Source organism: Nematolebias whitei, chromosome 18 (assembly GCF_014905685.2).
Source record: "Nematolebias whitei isolate Nwh7 chromosome 18, NemWhi1, whole genome shotgun sequence".
Classification (NCBI taxonomy): Eukaryota; Metazoa; Chordata; class Actinopteri; order Cyprinodontiformes; family Rivulidae; genus Nematolebias; species Nematolebias whitei.
The window spans coordinates 38,194,319-38,213,028 of record NC_056515.1 but is presented as its reverse complement, the minus strand read 5'-3'; the positions used below and the strand labels follow the sequence as shown (position 1 = coordinate 38,213,028).

General features: G+C 42.3%; 1 protein-coding gene and 1 pseudogene across 1 annotated transcript in view; one reads left to right on the top strand and one right to left on the bottom strand.

The window, feature by feature from the left end:
• The window catches only part of whrna (whirlin a), a 138,119-nt gene that overhangs the window by 105,318 nt on the left and 14,091 nt on the right, over positions 1-18,710 (top strand). The window contains exons 6-8 of the mRNA XM_037692073.1: positions 6,782-6,994; positions 9,251-9,466; positions 15,754-15,828. Coding sequence (XP_037548001.1) covers positions 6,782-6,994; positions 9,251-9,466; positions 15,754-15,828 — 504 coding nt within the window. The remainder of the gene's footprint in view (positions 1-6,781; positions 6,995-9,250; positions 9,467-15,753; positions 15,829-18,710) is intronic.
• On the bottom strand, positions 2,988-3,103 carry LOC119425204 (annotated as a pseudogene).

The following is an 18,710-nucleotide window of genomic DNA, read 5'->3' as shown; positions in this document are numbered from 1 at the left end:
AAAATGCTGCAGTTTCGATGAGGAGGCAGGCGGCCCAGAGTAAGCCGTACAGCTCACGCTGATGAAGTGGCTCCTCTCTGCTCGCATGACGGAGTGAGTCTGAGGCCATTACGAGGGGAGATATACAGTCTGAGGGCTTTGGGGCTCAGCAGAAAAGAGGAAGGTGATAACTCACAGCTCTGCAGCTCCTCCATGTGAGCCGACCCCCTCCGCTCACCTCCCACCATGGCAGCATCATCAACATAAATATTTATTTCCTCTCCCAGTAATCCACAGGTGATCATGCTGCTTAAACAGGCAATGTTTGTGCGTTCCTCTCATTTCTGGGTCTTTTTTTATCCCTGTGACACGCACCCCGTCCCTCCTGCCTGCCGAAACCGCAGCCTAAAGGCCAAAGCAGACAGATAAGCTAATGAATAAAGGATAGGTCACACAACTCCTCTCCATCATTTGTTCCCCCTGACCACACTTTGGAGGCTGATCCAGAGCAAATTAATGTGATGAGACATCCGCATGTAATACAGCAGATTACAAGAGAAACCCTCGTTTGTTTCTGGAATAAACCATCAAGAATGTGAGGGTCCAGCTCAGTTAACTGCTTGTACTTGTCCTAACAATTAACAGAGGCCTAACGATCCTGGAAGGCCTGAAGGTTGAAGCCTGCTGCCTTCCAGGCCAGACTTGAGATCTAATGTTGATAAATGAACGTTGTAGACGTTTCGTCACGTCAGTATTATTTGTGATCTCGCTCGATTCTGGTCGATTGCTTAATATCTGAGAAACACTTGAAGTTTTAACCATTTTTAAGAAGGCTGTGGTGGATCAGCTGAGCAGCCATCTTTAAGTGTGCCGACTCCAAAAGTTAATCGGTTCTAAAGGCATTTTCTGATGTCATGTTCAGAGTTACCTCCAGCTGTTAATGCCGAAGTTTCAAGGAAAGCTCTTGCTCAATAAGTTAATGCTCGTGTTTGTGTTGGCGATGACTCTCAGCTACTACCACACTAAAGCTTAACTCAACCTTTATAAATTGACTGAGCTATAACCAGTTTTGTTTTTGCTAATGTTAAAACTGCATCACGTGGTTCATGAGATCTTTGTAAACACTACAGACAAACACAGAGGATGCATGAAAATGGAAGGTGGTGGCATATTTAACATGCTATATGTGGCAAAAACCAACGAACTTGAAATGCATGATGTTTAAATCTGGTGACTGTCAGAGGAAAAACATTGAAATCAGGAGACGTTGGATGCTGAGCCTCCCTCCACAAATGACGGCCCTGCTTCGTTCTCCTAAAAAAGCTAAAAGATCGTGCTGCTAGCACAATGCTACTGCATGATGGGGTTGTAGCCAGAGCATGGGGAGTCCACACCTTCGCTATGCTGCGACGATTCAGGACCCCGATACACCACGATGATAAATATGAACAAATGCACGTCGAACTCTTTGTGCAAACGCCCATAACTTCACACCTGGTTGCCCACTGACTTCCTAATGCACGTCTGAAGACCCCTCCAAAACCATCAGTGTGCTAATTTTACACGTCTTACTGGAGTGGTGATCTGTGTGGGGGCCTAAATCTAAACGTGAACAAGTGTCGAGAGCAAATCCATTAAAACATTAGTAACATGCATATTTATACCTCTCTGGTTTCCACACTACTCTGTACTGTCAAGTACTTTTAAAATCTGTTTTAGGATACTTAATTCATGGTTGGTTTGTACTATTTTCCAGAGGAAAAGTCATAATAGGCACTTTTGCATGGGCGATAGAGAAGCTAAAAGATAATTAAAGAAAACTGTAATATTAGTTCTTCAAAGGCTTTTAAACCAGCCAGGCTTACTTCAGATTGGAGCACAAATATAAGGCTGCAATTAAATCCAAAATAAGTTGAAACTTGCAGCATGGTGCGTTTGACTGAATGCAGAGCTTGAATTTCATTTTCATATCAGCACGTTTGCCCATCAGTTACTCTGCAAAGGAATCCGTTCAGGACGACGGCAGCGGCTGAAAGATGAAGATAAAATATGTCCCTGCACACAACTCGTCACTCGCTCAGTCAAAGGAGCAGAAAGCACTTTAACTGTTAAATAGAGCTTAAGAGAACATAAACAGCTCGAGCGTGGGTCTGAAGTAGATTTATAGAGATTGTAAAGATTATTATTAAGACATGTGGGTTCACTTAAGCATCATCTCAGGACTTTGCACGAGTGTGACCGTAACAAGATATCCTCCAGGGAGGATATAAAACGACGTTACACTTTATGTAATTGGAATAAAAATTATTGGCGTTTGTTTGTCGTCAGTTTTATGTCCAGTTTTTACTGTATGTGTTTATAACTTGTCTTTAGGAAAGATATGTTTAAAAGTGACCCCTAAATTATGATTTTACAAGACGAATTAGGAATGCACGGTGTAGTTCCTTGCATGTTCTAACTAGAGACCCACTGTTATGGAAATTTGGGCTATCGTCGATACGACAGCTCAAACCCCTATTACGGCTTAAAATATCGGCCTTACCGATATATCGGCCCTACCAATATATCGGTAGGGCTGCCGATATATCGGTCAGACTCTTGTTCTGACCACATCTTTCTTAATTGTGTTTCCAAAAGAAAAAGAACCCTTTTGAGTGATTTTTGCAAACTGCCTTGACAAAAAGAAGTAGAGGAAGACCCTTTTTGAACTGGAAGCAGCGCTGAGTACCGCTAGAAGGGCATACATGCTAAGTGTAACAAAGTTTAGCACGTACTGTTGGGAGGCCAACAATCTGATACGTAGTTTTTCCAGCTGCAGCTTGAATGCTGCATGTCTAACAGGCCCTGGTGTTACATTTACCAACGAGGAGGAGAACAAACAGCAGTGTAGGTTTTGTTCATAATACCCTCAGACAGGAGCGATTCTAGGATCTGACCTTCAGGGGTGCTTAGCCCCCAGTACTGACAATGGCTCTTGGCTCCATAGTGTGGTTTGTGAGAAGTGCAAAAGTTTACAGCACCTGGTATTCCCAGGCGGTCTCCCATCCAAGTACCAACCAGGCCCGACCCTGCTTAGCTTCCGAGATCAGACGCGATCGGACGTGTTCAGACTAGAGTTGCATTCGGGTCCATAAAATAAATTTCTGACCTGTCCCCAACCCGTAGCCATAATTTCCGAACCCCACCCGATCCGACAAATGAACAGTAAATACAGGTCCGAACTAAAAAAAAAAAAACGGACATTTTTAATTAAGCTTTGGCTGCTTAAATTTACGGTCGGCGGACATGCGCGGCTGAGTAAAGGGAGCAGAAGATCAGAGCTGAGGGGGTGTTTGTCCTTTCATGGCTATCAAAGCTCATTAAATGCTTCCCCCGCTTCTGCTTTGACGTGGATATTTTGTGATCTCACCTGTTTGGGTCATCGGCCGCGCGCATCCTCTGAGTGCAGCGGCTGAATGAACGTCCATTTGGGCGATGGATGGCTTGCAGTTCATCTGAAGCTTAACTGAACTTTTTACCTCTTTCATGGCCGGTCAGCGTGCGGTCAAATGGCCACGTGTGGCAGGTGAAAGTATGGCAAGCCATGTTACCATATAATTAGATCGTCAGTCTCGCGCACCCGCTGACGCAATCAAAAGCCCGACACTGACCCGGTCCGCACATTTAGCACATTATTATGGACTGACCTGGTCCGAACCTGGATTGGGCGGGGCCGGGCACCGGGTTTGGGTTAGAACTGGCAGCTCTAGTTCAGAGTGGTGTGGCTGTAAACGATAAGCTCAGTCACACATAGGACTTTTAAAAGATCATAACAAAGACTAAACTTATGCAACCAGAAGCTGCAGCATATATCTACACACAAAACACACAAAACACAACACAACTAGCTTTAAACATTAACCTTTAATTTAGACATTAAGCATACAATGTCATTATGACAGAAAATGGAGGATTTACCTGCAGTTACCTTCATACAGATGAACGTGTGGTACTTCCTGTTTATCACTGTTGTAATCAGTTGATCATGAGGTCGACCGCAGACCTTTATCATCTTTTACATTTTTCCAGACTCCATTTAGGTTTTAGAAATGAAATAAATGTATTCTACCCTCTAAACTATGTGTCAAACTCGAGGCCCGGGGGCCAAATGTGGTCCTCGTTGACATCTTATCTGGCCCCCAAGATGATTTGTGAAACGTAAAATACTTTTATCTCTTGAATTTTTTTCAGTAATATTTTATTATGATGGCGAAAGCACAGCAGAGAACATGAAATGAGACCAATCAAACTCTTGTTGAGGAACCTGTGACCAAGAAAATATGTTGGGTTTCTGATTTGAGCTCATGTAGATTCTGAAACTGGCAAAAGGTTTTAATTTTGGCCCCCTTTTGTAAGTGAGTTTGACACCCCTGCTCTAAACGCTCAGGGTAACGCTTACACATTTCACCAAGAACGTTTAACAGAGAATCATCTCCCGTCCACACGAGGACTGTTTGTACAGCTGTGAGACTGTTCTTCTAGTAAGAACTGGTGTTCCTTATGCAGCAGGCCTCATTAGCAGGTAACACCAGGTGTCCAATCCATCTGAGTGACAGCCAGGTTGGTTTTTTAAAGCTCCGTCAAGTGTCAAACTCCAGTTCAACTCCTCGCGTGGTCCCGTCACTTCACTCCCCGGCACCGTGGAGTTCAGTAACCAGGACACGGGTGCTTTTAGAGAAACCTTTGTAAGCACTACAGTTATTAAGATTCAGGCGGGGTAGTGGCTCGATTCACCTTGAGCATGTCAAATCTGTTGGCTGCGCTCAGACCAGCTGATAATACAAACTGTTAAATGTGAGCCGGAGTGGAGGACGAGGTGAGAGGAGCAAAGACGGAGGAGGTAGAAGAAGCGCGTTTCCCTTCGGGTTTGTCGTCAAACTTGAGCGGCCCCGAAGCCGTGACTTTGAAGTGGCGCCTTTGATTAAGGCATTAATTAAAGAGAAGCTGCTCGGAGGCGAGCAGATAACTGAACACGGAAGTGGAGCAGACAGTAGAGCAGGAAGAAGCGGGAGCAGCGCTGAGGAGTGACGGCTCAGAAGATGTTCAGGTGTTTCTGGTTGACAGAGAAGCCAGGTGGCGCCGCGGTGACAGCTGGAACAAGAAAAAAGAAAGGCTGCCCACGTGTGTGAACATCACCGCTTCTGTCCTGCTGCAAGCTGCAGCGATGCTCCACAAAGCTTTAATGAAAATGGATGATGGTGGATCTGCAGGAAAATATGACTCCAGCCTTGATTTATATAAAATAAATGGGAACAGTTCTTTTGTTTCTGTTCATAGTCCCTTTGTTACTCAATTAACCCTCTTCTCCCTCTTCACTTTAAGGCCCTTCATCTCTTCTTTTCTACAACCCAATAATAGATGAGTGACAGAAAATGGACAGATCCCTCACTTTTCATTTTGTGCTAAACATTTGATTTGTTTTTCCTGTTTGTCCTAATCTGATCGAGAAGACTTCTCAAAGAAAACAGCATGATTGTTTTTTTGTGTGGAGTAGTTATGAGCAAGCAGTATCTTACCTGCAATAAGCAGTCAGAAGTAGACATGTCAAGATTAACAATAAATCAATTAATCGCTTGATAATTGAAAATTATCGACCTTGTCGTCATTTATCAGCTTTATCGTTTCTTCGTGTCTCTCTTTCTACTGAAGACACTGGATGACAAAAGACTCAACTCCGGTGCTCGTCACTGACCCCTCTCTTTCTCTTTTCTCTTTAAAATCTGTTTTAACTGTTAAAAATCACATTGTTGGATCATTAAAAGCAGCTAAGCTACAAGCTAAGCTAGCAGGCAGAACTTGGGTAAAAAAACTCCGTCTTGTCGAAGCTCCAAAATTCACGGTTGAAACCCGTGTCTTCATGTAAAAAGTTGTTTTTCTCTGCAAAAAGAAGCTGAGAACTTGTTTACTGATGTTTTTTTTAATTGAAAGCTTTGTGTGAAAAATGTTATGCTAAAGAGCTCAAACCACACCGAGCGTCCGCCACTTTGAGAACAAATAACAGGAAGGAGAGACAGCCCATGTCACGTCAAGGGGCCTCCCTCCCGTTTTTCTTAAAGAGACACTCTGCTCGCTCCCTCACTATCCACCCTTCAGTTCAAACAGTCTTATACTGCCATCCGGTGGTCAAAAAAGGTACTGCACTCAACACAAATTAACCATTTCTTCTTAAATTTGACAATTACTACAGTTAATTATTGTCAAATTACAAACTATATTATTGTTTATCTTAATAATTTCTGAGACAATTAATCGCCCAGCAAAATTTGTTATCGTGACAGGCGTAGTCAGAAGCCCCGTTCGTACCCGCCACTGACATCCGTCACGTCTGATACGATCGTACTCGACATATGGATGTGAACGCTCTTGAAACAGATTCAAGACAACTTTGCTGAGGCTGCATTCAGAGGCAGCTTAAAACATTTGCCTTTATATTTTAGCTGTCTGAACATATGAATGTATTTGTTTTGTGGGAGGGGCTTGTAGTAAGATTTGTCAATTAAAACCGTTATGTCAGAATTGATCAACTAGTGATCGGTGGGCTGCTGTGTGTTCAGTTTAACGTGTGTTCTGGTTGTTTTTGAGACGTTCAGACCCATCGTGGTCACCGTAGTAAATCACAACGCTCTCATGAGATCACCAATTATTTTGTCTTAATTTGTGTCTTTGTGTCCTGTTGTGTACCTGAGCGTACATCCGTGTAAATCTTTTTTTGTTTTTAAAGGAAAACACTAAAGTTGTGTGACTTGTGTCTTATCGTTGCCAGCCGGGGTTTTATAAGGGCGTGGCGGGTTCTCAGGTGACCCTGTCCAGCCTGGTCAACCAGTCCCGGGCCATGCTGGAGGAGCAGGCGCGCCACCTGCTGACGGAGGCGGAGCGTCAGACCATGAGCTACTACGTGGAGGAGTACAGAGACGGGCACGTCGGCATCGAGCAGCTGGTCATGGCGCTGTTTGAGCTCCTGAACACGCACGCGAAGGTGAGCTACGATCACGAAGATCAAAGGAGAATCAGTTTTTCTCTGAGCAGGGATCTGAACCGGACCTGCTGCGATGTTGGCTCTGAAGCTTCCTGAGATTTACAACAAGGAGGTTTTTATTGTTGCACTTCGAGTCTCCATCATCCTCGCCTCCTTAGAGTCTCTTGGTTCTTCAATCCACACAAAAAGAAACAATCTGATTTATGTGCATGTTTTATTTCCAGGGTATGAGCTCAATATGAATCGCTAAACGTTTGTACACCCCCTCAGGATGTTCCACTGTGAATTCTTTTCACTTAAACAACCGTTAAAAGATGGAAACTTCAGTATTTCATATTACGTTTATATACAGTACTGTGCAAAACTTTTATCATTCAGTTTATTTATTTATTTCCTTACAAGTGGACAGCCATTGTTGTAATCTTATAAAACAGTTTTAGCTTTTTATTTTAACTTCGGCTGCTTTTTCCCCTCCCCATTAGGCCGCAGATCTCTGACGTATGAATCCTTCAGGCATAAGAAAACTCCTAAAACTGTATTTTTAGGCTCTTTGTTACCAGCAGCCTGTCAGAAAGATTCAATTTGCTCCTGTTTTTAAGTTCATCCTAAAAAATCACCGAAGATAAAACTGTTTGATGGACAGAACAAATAATTTTAGCTCCACGGTGATACCCAAAATGGTAAAAAAGCTGCAAACATGTCAACGACCAGCTGAAGGATGAAGCAGCGCTCAGGATGTTGCTGGATTTGTTTCCCATTTTTGAAAGACGTTACCTTCAGATACTCTTCATCTTCTACGGATTCTGTTTTCAGGTCTGACTTTTTTTCCTCAGCATCATCACTTCCCTCATTTTTTGAAACATTGCACAATATTCCAAGTAATTAAAAAAAGGGGTAAGGCAGCTAAACACGGCAAACTTTAAAACACCCCCATAAAGCTTGAAGAACTATTGATCAAGAGCACTTTAAGGCAGAGGGGGTCCTGGTCCTGAGGGCCTCTAACCTGCATGCTTTAGATTTTATTTCTGCTCCAACACACCCGACTGGAGCTGAGCCACCGTACCGCTGGAGTTCAAACCTTAAAAACACCGTCGTGCACATTTTGGGACATGACGAAGCGTCGCGCTCAGCGTGTGTTCTGGATGACTCTTTCTTACTCGTGATCCGCTCAAGATAATTTAACAACTTGACACACATGCGCATCATCGCTGCACAGTGTTGTGTACTCATTGCGTACGTCACACTGAGGTCAAGGTCACAAATCAAGGTCAGAGGTTTGCCGACGTGCGTTTAATGTGCCGTATGCGTTACTCTTGTTGCCTCGGTCAGCCATCTTGATTTACGTTGACTTCAAAAGGTCATTAGTTGTGGATAAACATGCAGTGATCACTTTGAGAGTTTTATTTCATCCGACGCGCAGGTTCATGAGATATTTTGCTAACAGACACGGGCTATCAGCAGTAGTGATGATGGGATTTAAAATATATTTTGTGTAAATTAATGTTAGTCATAGTTAAGACCCAACAAAATAAAGTCCAGTTTAACTCACGATAAAGAAATGTAATTTAGTAGAGATGCACGATATTGAATATTTGTCTGACATGTTAAAACCTACTTGGCTGATAACCGATACCAATACCGATATTTTGTTTCCTAGACCTACTTACAGAGATTACATGGATTTCTCTGCTGTGGAATTAAAACACTACATTATTCTGCACGCTCTTTGTCAGTTTGGCCTGATACCAAATGCGGATGACAAAAAAGGGGCTGAAAATGATGCAACGCTTCAACTTGGATTATGTTTAATGTCACATTTATTCATGACATTTACTCTAACACAATGACAACACTGGAACAGTGCACATTAGTACATTTTCACAAATCTGACCTCCACGGCGTGCGTGACGTCGTCACATTATGCTGGCGCTGCAGGCATCCGTGTCGCTGGGTTGTCATAAAAAACAGCACCTTTTGTATCGGTGAGTTATTTTGATGGAATGGCCGATATTTAACTTTATCGCTCGTTTCGGCAGATACCGATACATGCCGATAATATTGTGCATCCCTATAATTTAGTTGTGATACCTTGATTATGAAACAAAGATTTTAGGTGATAGATTTAATCTGAAGATTCTTGATTTATGTCAGTACACGTCGTTACTCTGTAAGTACATGCAGTGCAAGTATGAGATGGAATCCATCTGTAGGATCATATGTGTGGAAAGTTAATTTGTACTTTTCGGTCCCTCACAGTTCTGTCTGCTGTCGGAGGTCCGAGGCCTGGTCACCCCTCAGGACCTGGAGCAGTTTGACGGGATGGTGCTCCGTCGAGAGATTCAGGCTCTGAAAGCGCGACAGGGGCCAGCCGGGACCACGGTCGTGCAGCCGGACTCCCTGTCCATGGTGTCGTATCCGGACAACTCGTCTTCAGCCAGCTTCATGACCAACACCACCCTCAGCTCTGCACGGGTAGGTGGTGCCACTGTCTGGGTCCAGTTCAGCTGCTTCTTTACTCTGGAGTCGGTCCACATGAGGACTCGTCTGACATCCATTCGGTTTGAATGTTTTTCAATACAACGAATGTGCTCGATGGATCCTTATCACTGTTTTTACTCCTTATATTTCACTTTTTACCCCACAACACCTTAAGGTAAAGGATTGACCTTAGTCAACACAAAAACAACTATAATTCAATCAGTTTTTCATATATCGGGCTGACATTTGGCGTGGTGGTAGCTGACAGTCATTCACAAGAAAAGCTCAGAGCGCTAAAGGTGGATTTATTCACTTCAACAAGACGTGAGGCAACCGATCTGTCGTTACGTAGTTTCAGACGTCTTTGTCTCACAGAGTGCTTACAGGAGAAGACGTAGGGGATGATCATCATACTTCCTCTCTCTGCTCTCCCACTGCAGCGCACGTCACGTGCACAGCTTAGCATGTGAACAACAGATAGATGGACTGAGGTTTGTGTTGTTGGATGAGGAGTGGGAGGAAGAGGAAGATGTGGTATTCCTCTTGTTCACCACAAAGACGTTCATCTTGCTACGATAATGACCAACTTCTGGGAGCGGCCATTTTCAGCCACGTGGCGTGCAGAAGAAGCGTGCACACGAACAAACACGCCCGTGAAGTTCTGACCGATAACACAGTGCACGTTGTGTAGCCCGCAAGACGCTCCATGATTCTCCAAGGTCACTTCCTCGGCAGGGCGCTCGTCTGTTCTGGGGGCGGGGCTCCCTCCTTGGATAATGGTGTTCTGGGGGCGGGGCTCCCTCCTTGGATAATGGTTTGGGAAACACTGGTTCTTACTGGGGGCTAAGCACAGCGATGCTAACAGATGGAAGCTACGCCATTTTCATCACGCAGCGGCATCAGCGACCCAGTAGAATGGAAGTATAAATCAGCTTCAGCTCAGCGCACGTTGATGGGAATAGTTTTGATTATGCTACAAAGCTAAAGATTGTGTTTTAATTTTAATTAGTTCTTTATTTGTGTTTATTATTATACACCCGTCCCAAGACAGACGTATTACGGTTTAGTGTCTGTAGACCTGTCCGTGAACTTCTGATCCACTCAAGATAAGTTAATGAAACTTGATACACATGTGCCGCCTATTATTTTCATTCCCTCAGCTCCAAGGTCAAGGTCACAAGTCAAGGTCAAAGTTAAACAAGGTCTTTACTTGTCTGGACCAAAAGCCCTGATCCACTCAAGTAATATATATGTATATATATATATGTAATATATTAATCATACCGGCGTCAAGGTCACAGATCAAGGTCAACCATTATAAAAAGTGCTTGTTGCTGTAGAATAGTTTGTCGCCGGCGTGTAATGTGCCGTACTCTTCAGAAACATCATGTGTTGGATTTAAAAGTGACACGTTTTTCCACCTGTGGAGATGAAATCATCTTCAGCTGATATTTTATAGGCTGTGTTTGCTCTCCTTCAATACCCCCCCCCCCCCTGCGCAGGAGAGGCTGCTGTGGCTGATAGACATGATGGAGGTAGGATTTACTGCTGAAAATGATGGTTTCTTTCACAAACGCTCAGAATCCACACTAAAACAAGATGTCAAGTTCTCTAAAGGGAGGCGTGACGTAAAAACACACTTTTACTTCTGTTGGTGCTTTTGCAGTGAATTTGTTTGAAGTGTCTTTCATCCTTTGTGTGTTTTTTTCTTCTATCTCGACTTTGAGAGGAATTGTTGTGCTTTTACACTTTGCTCAACCCCCTATAATGAAGGTTTCTGACTTATGTGGCTCTGATTGTGCTTATTTCTTCTAAGAATCTGATTAATGCGCAGCAGAAATATTCTGTTTTAAAGGACTGCATCAATAATTACAGCTCATGTACCTTTTTCAACCATCTGTTTTCCTTTAAGTTTTAATAAAACACAACTTTGACAGAAGTCATTACATTAAATCCATTCGGAGGATGCGTTTGTGACACCAACCAAATGAACTTAATGTTTTCTGTAAATTGCTGCAGCCACTTCGCAGAATGAGCTATTTCTCCTGCCAAGTTCTTCAAGGCTGCATCAGTAAAGTAAAATGTTTAATATCTTGCAGAAATGCAGCAGAAACATTTTTCACTTTTTCAGTGGTTTCTAAAATACGGGAAGTCAAAATATTTTGCTCAAGAGTTGGAGCTTTTGTAATAAATTATCTTTTTTTAATATAATTACAGGCTGTACATGATTATTTTGGGTTTCTTCTGTTATAAATAATAAAATATGCCACATATTTTTTTATGTTTTTCAAAGTAGTTTTGTAAAAAAAAAAAAGCAGTTTTTTTATTTGATTGATGAATCACTGAATAAATTAAAAATCTGGTAAAAATGTTTAAAAATATGATACATTTTATATAAGATTAAGTGAAATACAACAAAAAAAACTAAATTCAGAGTTTTGATTAAAAAGATGTTTGAATTACAACAACAAATAACTAATAAACACTGTATTCAGCTGAGGTTGGTAAGAATAAGTAAAAGATCTATAACTTTTAATATTGTAGTAAAATCAAGAGGCCTTCAGACAAAAATCTTATTATACAACAATAAAACTCATCTTGAATGTAGATAAATCCAGTTTTCAAGATAACCAAGTCTATTTGATCTTTTATAACCAAAGCTGACGTCTCCGAACCATCGCAGAATGACTAATAACTAAATAATAACTAAATAATAACTAAATTATTCCATATGACATCAAGCAATATGCATAATGACATTCTAAATCCTGTGATTGGCAGGTTGCACAGGCCCTCAAGCTTTAATACCAGTTTATCTTTACACACACCTCCCGTGTCAGCTCTGTGACTACCTCGGTTGACGTCTGAGGCGTAACAGCAGCAGGTTGACTTTAGCACCTTCAGCTTCGATCTTGGTCATTTCATAAATCACACTTGGATGGTAGGAAGGCCACGTAAACAGGGAACTAAACCCCACATGGTTTTTGATTTCGTTACGTTGCCTTCATTTACGAAATCTCACATCTTGGAGAAATACGGTTAGCTCGGATGGTGGCTCGTCTTTTTGGCTTCTTCGAGGAACTCTGAAGGAGGCTAACCAGTGCTCTGGGGGTTAGGACACCAAGACATTTGGAAAACATCCGTCCTTACCTGGCAGAGACCAATCTGCCTTTGAGGGAACTTTTTTTAATTTACCAAAACAACAAAGTTGAGCAATTTGTTTGCAAGCTCTGCTGTTTTTGAGGGATATGAATGTTCCTACCTTCAGTTTTTAAAGCCAGTCTGTAAAAACGCTGATATATGTTGGATTGTGTCTTTAGCCAGCTGAAAAGTTGGACCCCCTTTTGTAGCCACTTTTAAAATGCCCATTTGATCATCGGCTGTTCAGGCTCTTTACTCTTACGTGCGTTTTTCATTATACCTTTATTTGCAGAAAGGCTTTGTGTTAAGTTTGCATACAGGCTTAAACAGAACCAAGCCGGCCTCTCGTAAATACGTGCAAATGTTTGGTTGGACGAAGGTCAGTGACTGCACCCAAACAAACAAACACTCACACACACACACAGAACGTGTATCTGAGCTGACAGCAGAGATACGCCGACGACCGCCTGCAGATTTATCAGCCGAACGGTCCTTCTCATTCAGATTCCTCAGATGGACTTAGCCTTCCCTTCTACTTTCCCCTCCGAGAAGCAACATTTACATACCGTCAATTAGAGTGACGTGTCTGCGCTGGTCTGCGTTCTGCCTCTGTGTGTGCGCTTGTGCTGTTTTGTGACCCGTGAGTGATTTCTACCACGGCTGCGTGAAGCAGATTACAGAGCTGGGTTGGTTTTGGTGGATGGCTCTCGGAGCCAGGTGTGGATGCATACAAATGATTTTGGTTTGTTTCACTGTTTGTGCTGGGAGGTTTTTGATTCCCAGTCTCCTTACACAACAACACAAAGCAGTTTGTACACTACATTTGTCAGAAATTTAGCTAAACTCCCTCTAAAAATGAGCCGTATTTGATCCGGCTGCGTATCTGATCACACAGTGAGTTTATATAATCACACTGTCTGTAGTCTAAACCACGAGGAACCAGAAGGACTACAAGCCAAAGGAAAAGTGGCTCACAGCCTCTTGTCAGCCGCTTGGCACATCTGACAAAAGAAAAGAAAAAACCAAAACATGTTTGTTTTATAGCTGCAGAATCCACAAAAACAACACGAGAAAAATCTGCCTTTTCTGAGAAACTTCAGCAGCGAGCTGATTGACAGCTGAAGTTTCCAACCAAAACAAGTTCATTTAAAAATAGTTGGACCAAAGCTCTAACTGGCAGTTAAAAAGCTAAAGTCTTAAACCAGCAGAGCAGCAGCTAAAAGTTAAAGCCACGAGAGTCAGATAAAAGCTAAATCCAGCAGAGATAGCTAAAAACTAAAATCAGCTCTATTAGAGTTAAATACTAAAACCAGCAGCTAAAATCATAAATCAGCAGAGTAAACTAAAAGCTAAATCCAGCAGTTAGCTAAAAGTTAAGTTCAGCAGAGTAGCAGCTAATGCAGCAACTAAATCTGGCAGAGTATCAGCTAATAGCTAAAAACTGGAAAAGTAGCAGCTAAAAGTTAAATCCAAAAGATTCAACAGTTAATTGCTTAAACCAGCAGAAATTTAAAATGAGTAAAACAGTAGCTGAAAGCTATAAAATACAGCAAAGACACTGAATATTAAAAAAATAACATTTTAAGAAATCTTAATTATTTTCTTCTTAATACATTTCTTCTTAAATTTGACAATGTTGGATATTTTTATCTAGACTGGTCCTATGGTTTTGATCTGCTCAGAACCGGGTCGTAATTTCATTATAATCCCGTCTCTGAGCAGATCAAAACCATAGGACCAGTCTAGATAAAAATATCCTAATTACTAATTATTGTCAAATTTCAAACAATATTATTGTTTATCGCAATAATTTCTGGGACAATCGCCCAGAAACATTTGTTATCGTGACAGGCGTAGTATTTAGTCCATCCATTATCTTTACCCACTTCCTCCCTTTCGGGTTGTGAGGGTCACAGTGTCCATGTCCAGCAGTCACTGTGCGAGAGGGACACCCTGGACAGGTCTCCAGTCCATCACAGGGACAAACGAGACAAACAACCATTCACCCTCTCACTCACCTAGGGACAATTCACCAATCAGCCTAACGTGCATGTTTTTGGTCTGTGGGAGGAAACTGGAGTACCTGGAGAAAACCCACACATGCACGGAGAAAACATGCAAACTCCACTCAGAAAGGTCTTGGCCAGGGATTGGAACCTTCTCGCTGAGAGGCAACAGCTACCACCTGAGCCACCGTGCCACCACATATTTAATATTTTTAAAAAGACAAACTATAAAGAGGAGAAATAACTGAATGCTGAGTCAGCGTTCAGCACTGAATGAGCTGGTGCGCTCGCTCTGCCTCTGGACTGTAACGGCACTCGGTGGGCCGTACTGTAATCTGTGGGGCTGCTTGCTGTGCAGAGCTCTGGTGGGGAGGGTCGATGGACTCTGGTGATGAATGGATCGGCTGTAAGTGCTCCGCATGCAGCAGGGAGGGGTAATTAAGCTGAATGGATGGGGCTTTTGTTTTGGTTTAGTGGGGGAGTTAAATGAAGGGCAGCGGTTTTATTTATTTTTCCGCCCGCTCTGAAATGGCTCGCAGCTCTGATTCAGTGCCTCGGTTCTGCCACGCCACCCGGACCGGGCCTTCAGTCCCCGCTTTGGACCACGTCGACGGTTCTTTATCGATCTCGGCGCTCTGCTTCTGAAAGAAGACGCGATGGCTTCTGCGTGGCTCATCGTCTTTTCTTGCATTTCACTCCATGAAACTTGCAAACAAATGTGAACACCCGCCATGAAGGCAGAAGGGCGACGATGTTTTTGCCTTTGCTTGCGTTCGTCATGAACCACTGGATGGATTTAATTCAACTCAAAAACTATGTTTGAAATCAACTGCATTGAATATGATCAACCTCCACGTTCACAAACTTCACTACAAACAGTTCAGCTGGCGCTTGGTGTGGTGGTAGCTGAGAGTCATCCTCAACACGTAGTCCGATTACTTCAGTTGTTTACAAGGTTTAATTAAAATGTAAATCCGTTGTTGCATCATGAAATGATTTGGATTTAGCTACACGTCTCTTCCTTGTAATGGGGGGAAAAAAACCTCATCTGTAAATCTGTCCCAGTTGTTTGAATTTCACCTCCTGTTCCTGTCCCCCCCCCCCCCCCCCCGACTTGTTTCCTGCATCTCTCAGAACGACAGCGTGGCGGAGAGTAACGAGGAGGATCCTCCGGAGAGTGTGAACACGCTGCTGACTGACGTGTCTCTGGTGAGCCCGGTTCACTCGCTCCCTCTGGGATTAGTGGGAGCACTCGAGACGTGAGGTGGAGAAGACCCAGTGTGCAACAAGAAGGCGTAGAGCGAGTTTCATGTTGTTGTAAATAAATAAATAGGGTTAGGAAAACAAAGAATTTTATTTTGAAATGCATGAGGTCTCTGGGGAGAGTTAGCTTCTGTGCTTTAATCCACGCCCACCTGCCAATCACATCATCCATTACTAACATTATTATTGTTTTTCTGGTTGGTTATTGTTTCGTCTCTCATGCGCTCATGTTTCAATGTTCATTCCACTGTTCAGTTTGGTCAGCCATACTGGAAACCAGCAGGTTGGATCCACCCTGGACCATGGATGCTGCTGAAGCCGGAGTCAAGTGTCGGACTCGACCGATACGATAAAAATATGAATACGTGAAGATACGAACGCATGTTCCGGTTCTCTGAAGGCACCGCTGCACGTTTCTCTGCTTTACTACACCTGATTCAGATGAATGGACCTTTATTGGGCTTTCACACATCGACAGCTAAATTGATGCTTAAATCCAAATATAGTCTTAGAGCTTTGAGAATTTTTATTGACGTTTCCTTCTTTGTCTTTTAAGTTGGAAACAGAAATTTAAAAACCGTGTTGAGTAAAACCAGCTAGGTCTACCTGCAGAGCAATATTCCACCTGCTGCCTTATTTTAAATAAGAAGATATTCTCTTCTGTTTGGAAAAGTTGCATTTAACACATTTTGTTTGCATTCCTGGCAACATGTTAGAGTTCCTTTTATACTTTAATTTTTCTGGTGTCGGTTTGCTCCGATTCTAAGCCCCAACTGTCGCGCAGCGAAGACATGATTTGGGAATACCGTCTGTCTGGTTCATCTTGTGAGCTGGATAACTTAAAAAAATAACTCGGGTACAAAGTTTCACTTTGATGTGTGGCTGCGTGTAGGTTTAAAAAAAGGTTGTAAACCTACCATCCCAATCATTTGAGGAAACTATAATTTGTTGTTTTAAATTTTGCTTAAAAGTATAGTTTCCTCAAATGATCGGGGTGGCTAAATATTAATCTTTGGTGGCCAAGGCCCACGTTGGCCACCCCCTGGCTCCGCCCATTGCTCCTTCTGGTGGATATGGTGGATTAGTTTACTTGAATTCTCTTTTCGATTTCTGGCCAGGAAAACACTCATCTAGAAAACTACCATATTTTTAACCCTATAAGTCATATTTATTTGCATAATTTACATGCCCTGTGACTTATAGGCTGAAGCGACATATTTATGGATTGTTTCCCATATTTATAAACAATTTTTGGCTGAGATGTGACCGTTTTCATTCATTTTGATTGAAAATATTGAACACTACCATTTTCAGCCACTAGGTAGCAGTTGGGTAGTATGGTATGCCGTTGTATCATGTAATAGTGGCTATTAATGGCACAATCGACTTGCCCTGGCCTGACACAGTCGTCTGTCTGGAGCAACTGAATCAGCTTCATTTCTCTGCGCCGCCCCGGCGAAATGCAGCTGATTTAACCGTTGAAGTGCGTTTATTAAGTAAAAGTTCAACTGAGTCACACCTTTACTATAAAGTAAATATAAATAATTGTTTTTAGGTGCTTATCTTGTTAAATTCTTGTTAAAGTCCTCCCGCGCACGCTCCCGCGGTGGCGCGTAACAGACGCGACGCGTCAGCGGTGATGCATAATAGATGCGACGTATGAATGGATTTTTTTCCACTTCGTTAGACAAACATGGACTTGTAGGGCGGTGCGACGTGTACGGAGGAAAACACGGTACAAACATTCACCGTTCAAATCGCTGAGCGACGGGAGACATGGGCGTACCGCTTGTTTCACCTACAGTCTGTAAAACACACGGCGTTCTCTTTAGTTCTTTGTCCAACCGAAGTTTAGACACGTTTCTTCTGCACAAACTGACAGTCTTTGATGAGGCATGTGACGCATTTTATACAATTAAATGCCACAAAACTCGACTGACAAGACGATCTAAAACTCACTGAAAAATATCATTTAGCCTACATTTTTGTTTTATAAAGATTTAGTTGCACAAAAAGAAGAAAATTACCAGACCTTTGAATTAGCATGTTAGCATTTAGCCACAACAGTTTATTTTCTGATACATTCAGTGATTGATTACATCATTTAGCAACTCATCAATAATTAAACTTGTCCATTTTTATTAGATGCTGAAGGAGAACCGTCAATAATCTGTGCACACTCAGCCCTGAACCCACACATCTCGTCCATGTAACAAATCCCCACATAACGAGATTAAGATATGTCAGGGATTAGGCAGATTATTGCTCACTCAGCATAAGACTGTGTTTAGGTTGTGATGAGAAGACACGGTGTGCACGGTGGAGTTTAATTTAAAATAAGGTGTTCTGAATATTGCTCTTCATGTTCAACGGAACAAAGTTTCTGAGAGTTTGTTTTTGATCAACGCAGAGAAATTTGAACTTTAGGCAGAAACAAACAAACACGTTTGTTTTTTTGTTCAGATACAAATAAATTTACATATTTTGATTAAAAGTCAGGTCTCTCTTGTAAATGAGTCCTCAAGGCTCAATGGGATTTACCTGTCTGAAGGTTGAATGAAAAAACAACAACAACACAAGAATCACAGAACAACTTACAGCTGATAAAAGTAACAAGATGAAACAAAAACTGAAAATCAACAAATAAAAACGAGTTGTTTTAGATTTTAGTTCAACAGAATTATTTTTTATAAACAAACGAGTCGACAGAAAAGATTCAGAACTTTAATGTTTTGTTGCTCAACCATTTGAGGCAACCAGGTGATTTATGTGACCTATCCACAGGTGTTCTGGTCCATCAGGTGTTCTGGTCCATCAGGTGTTCTGGT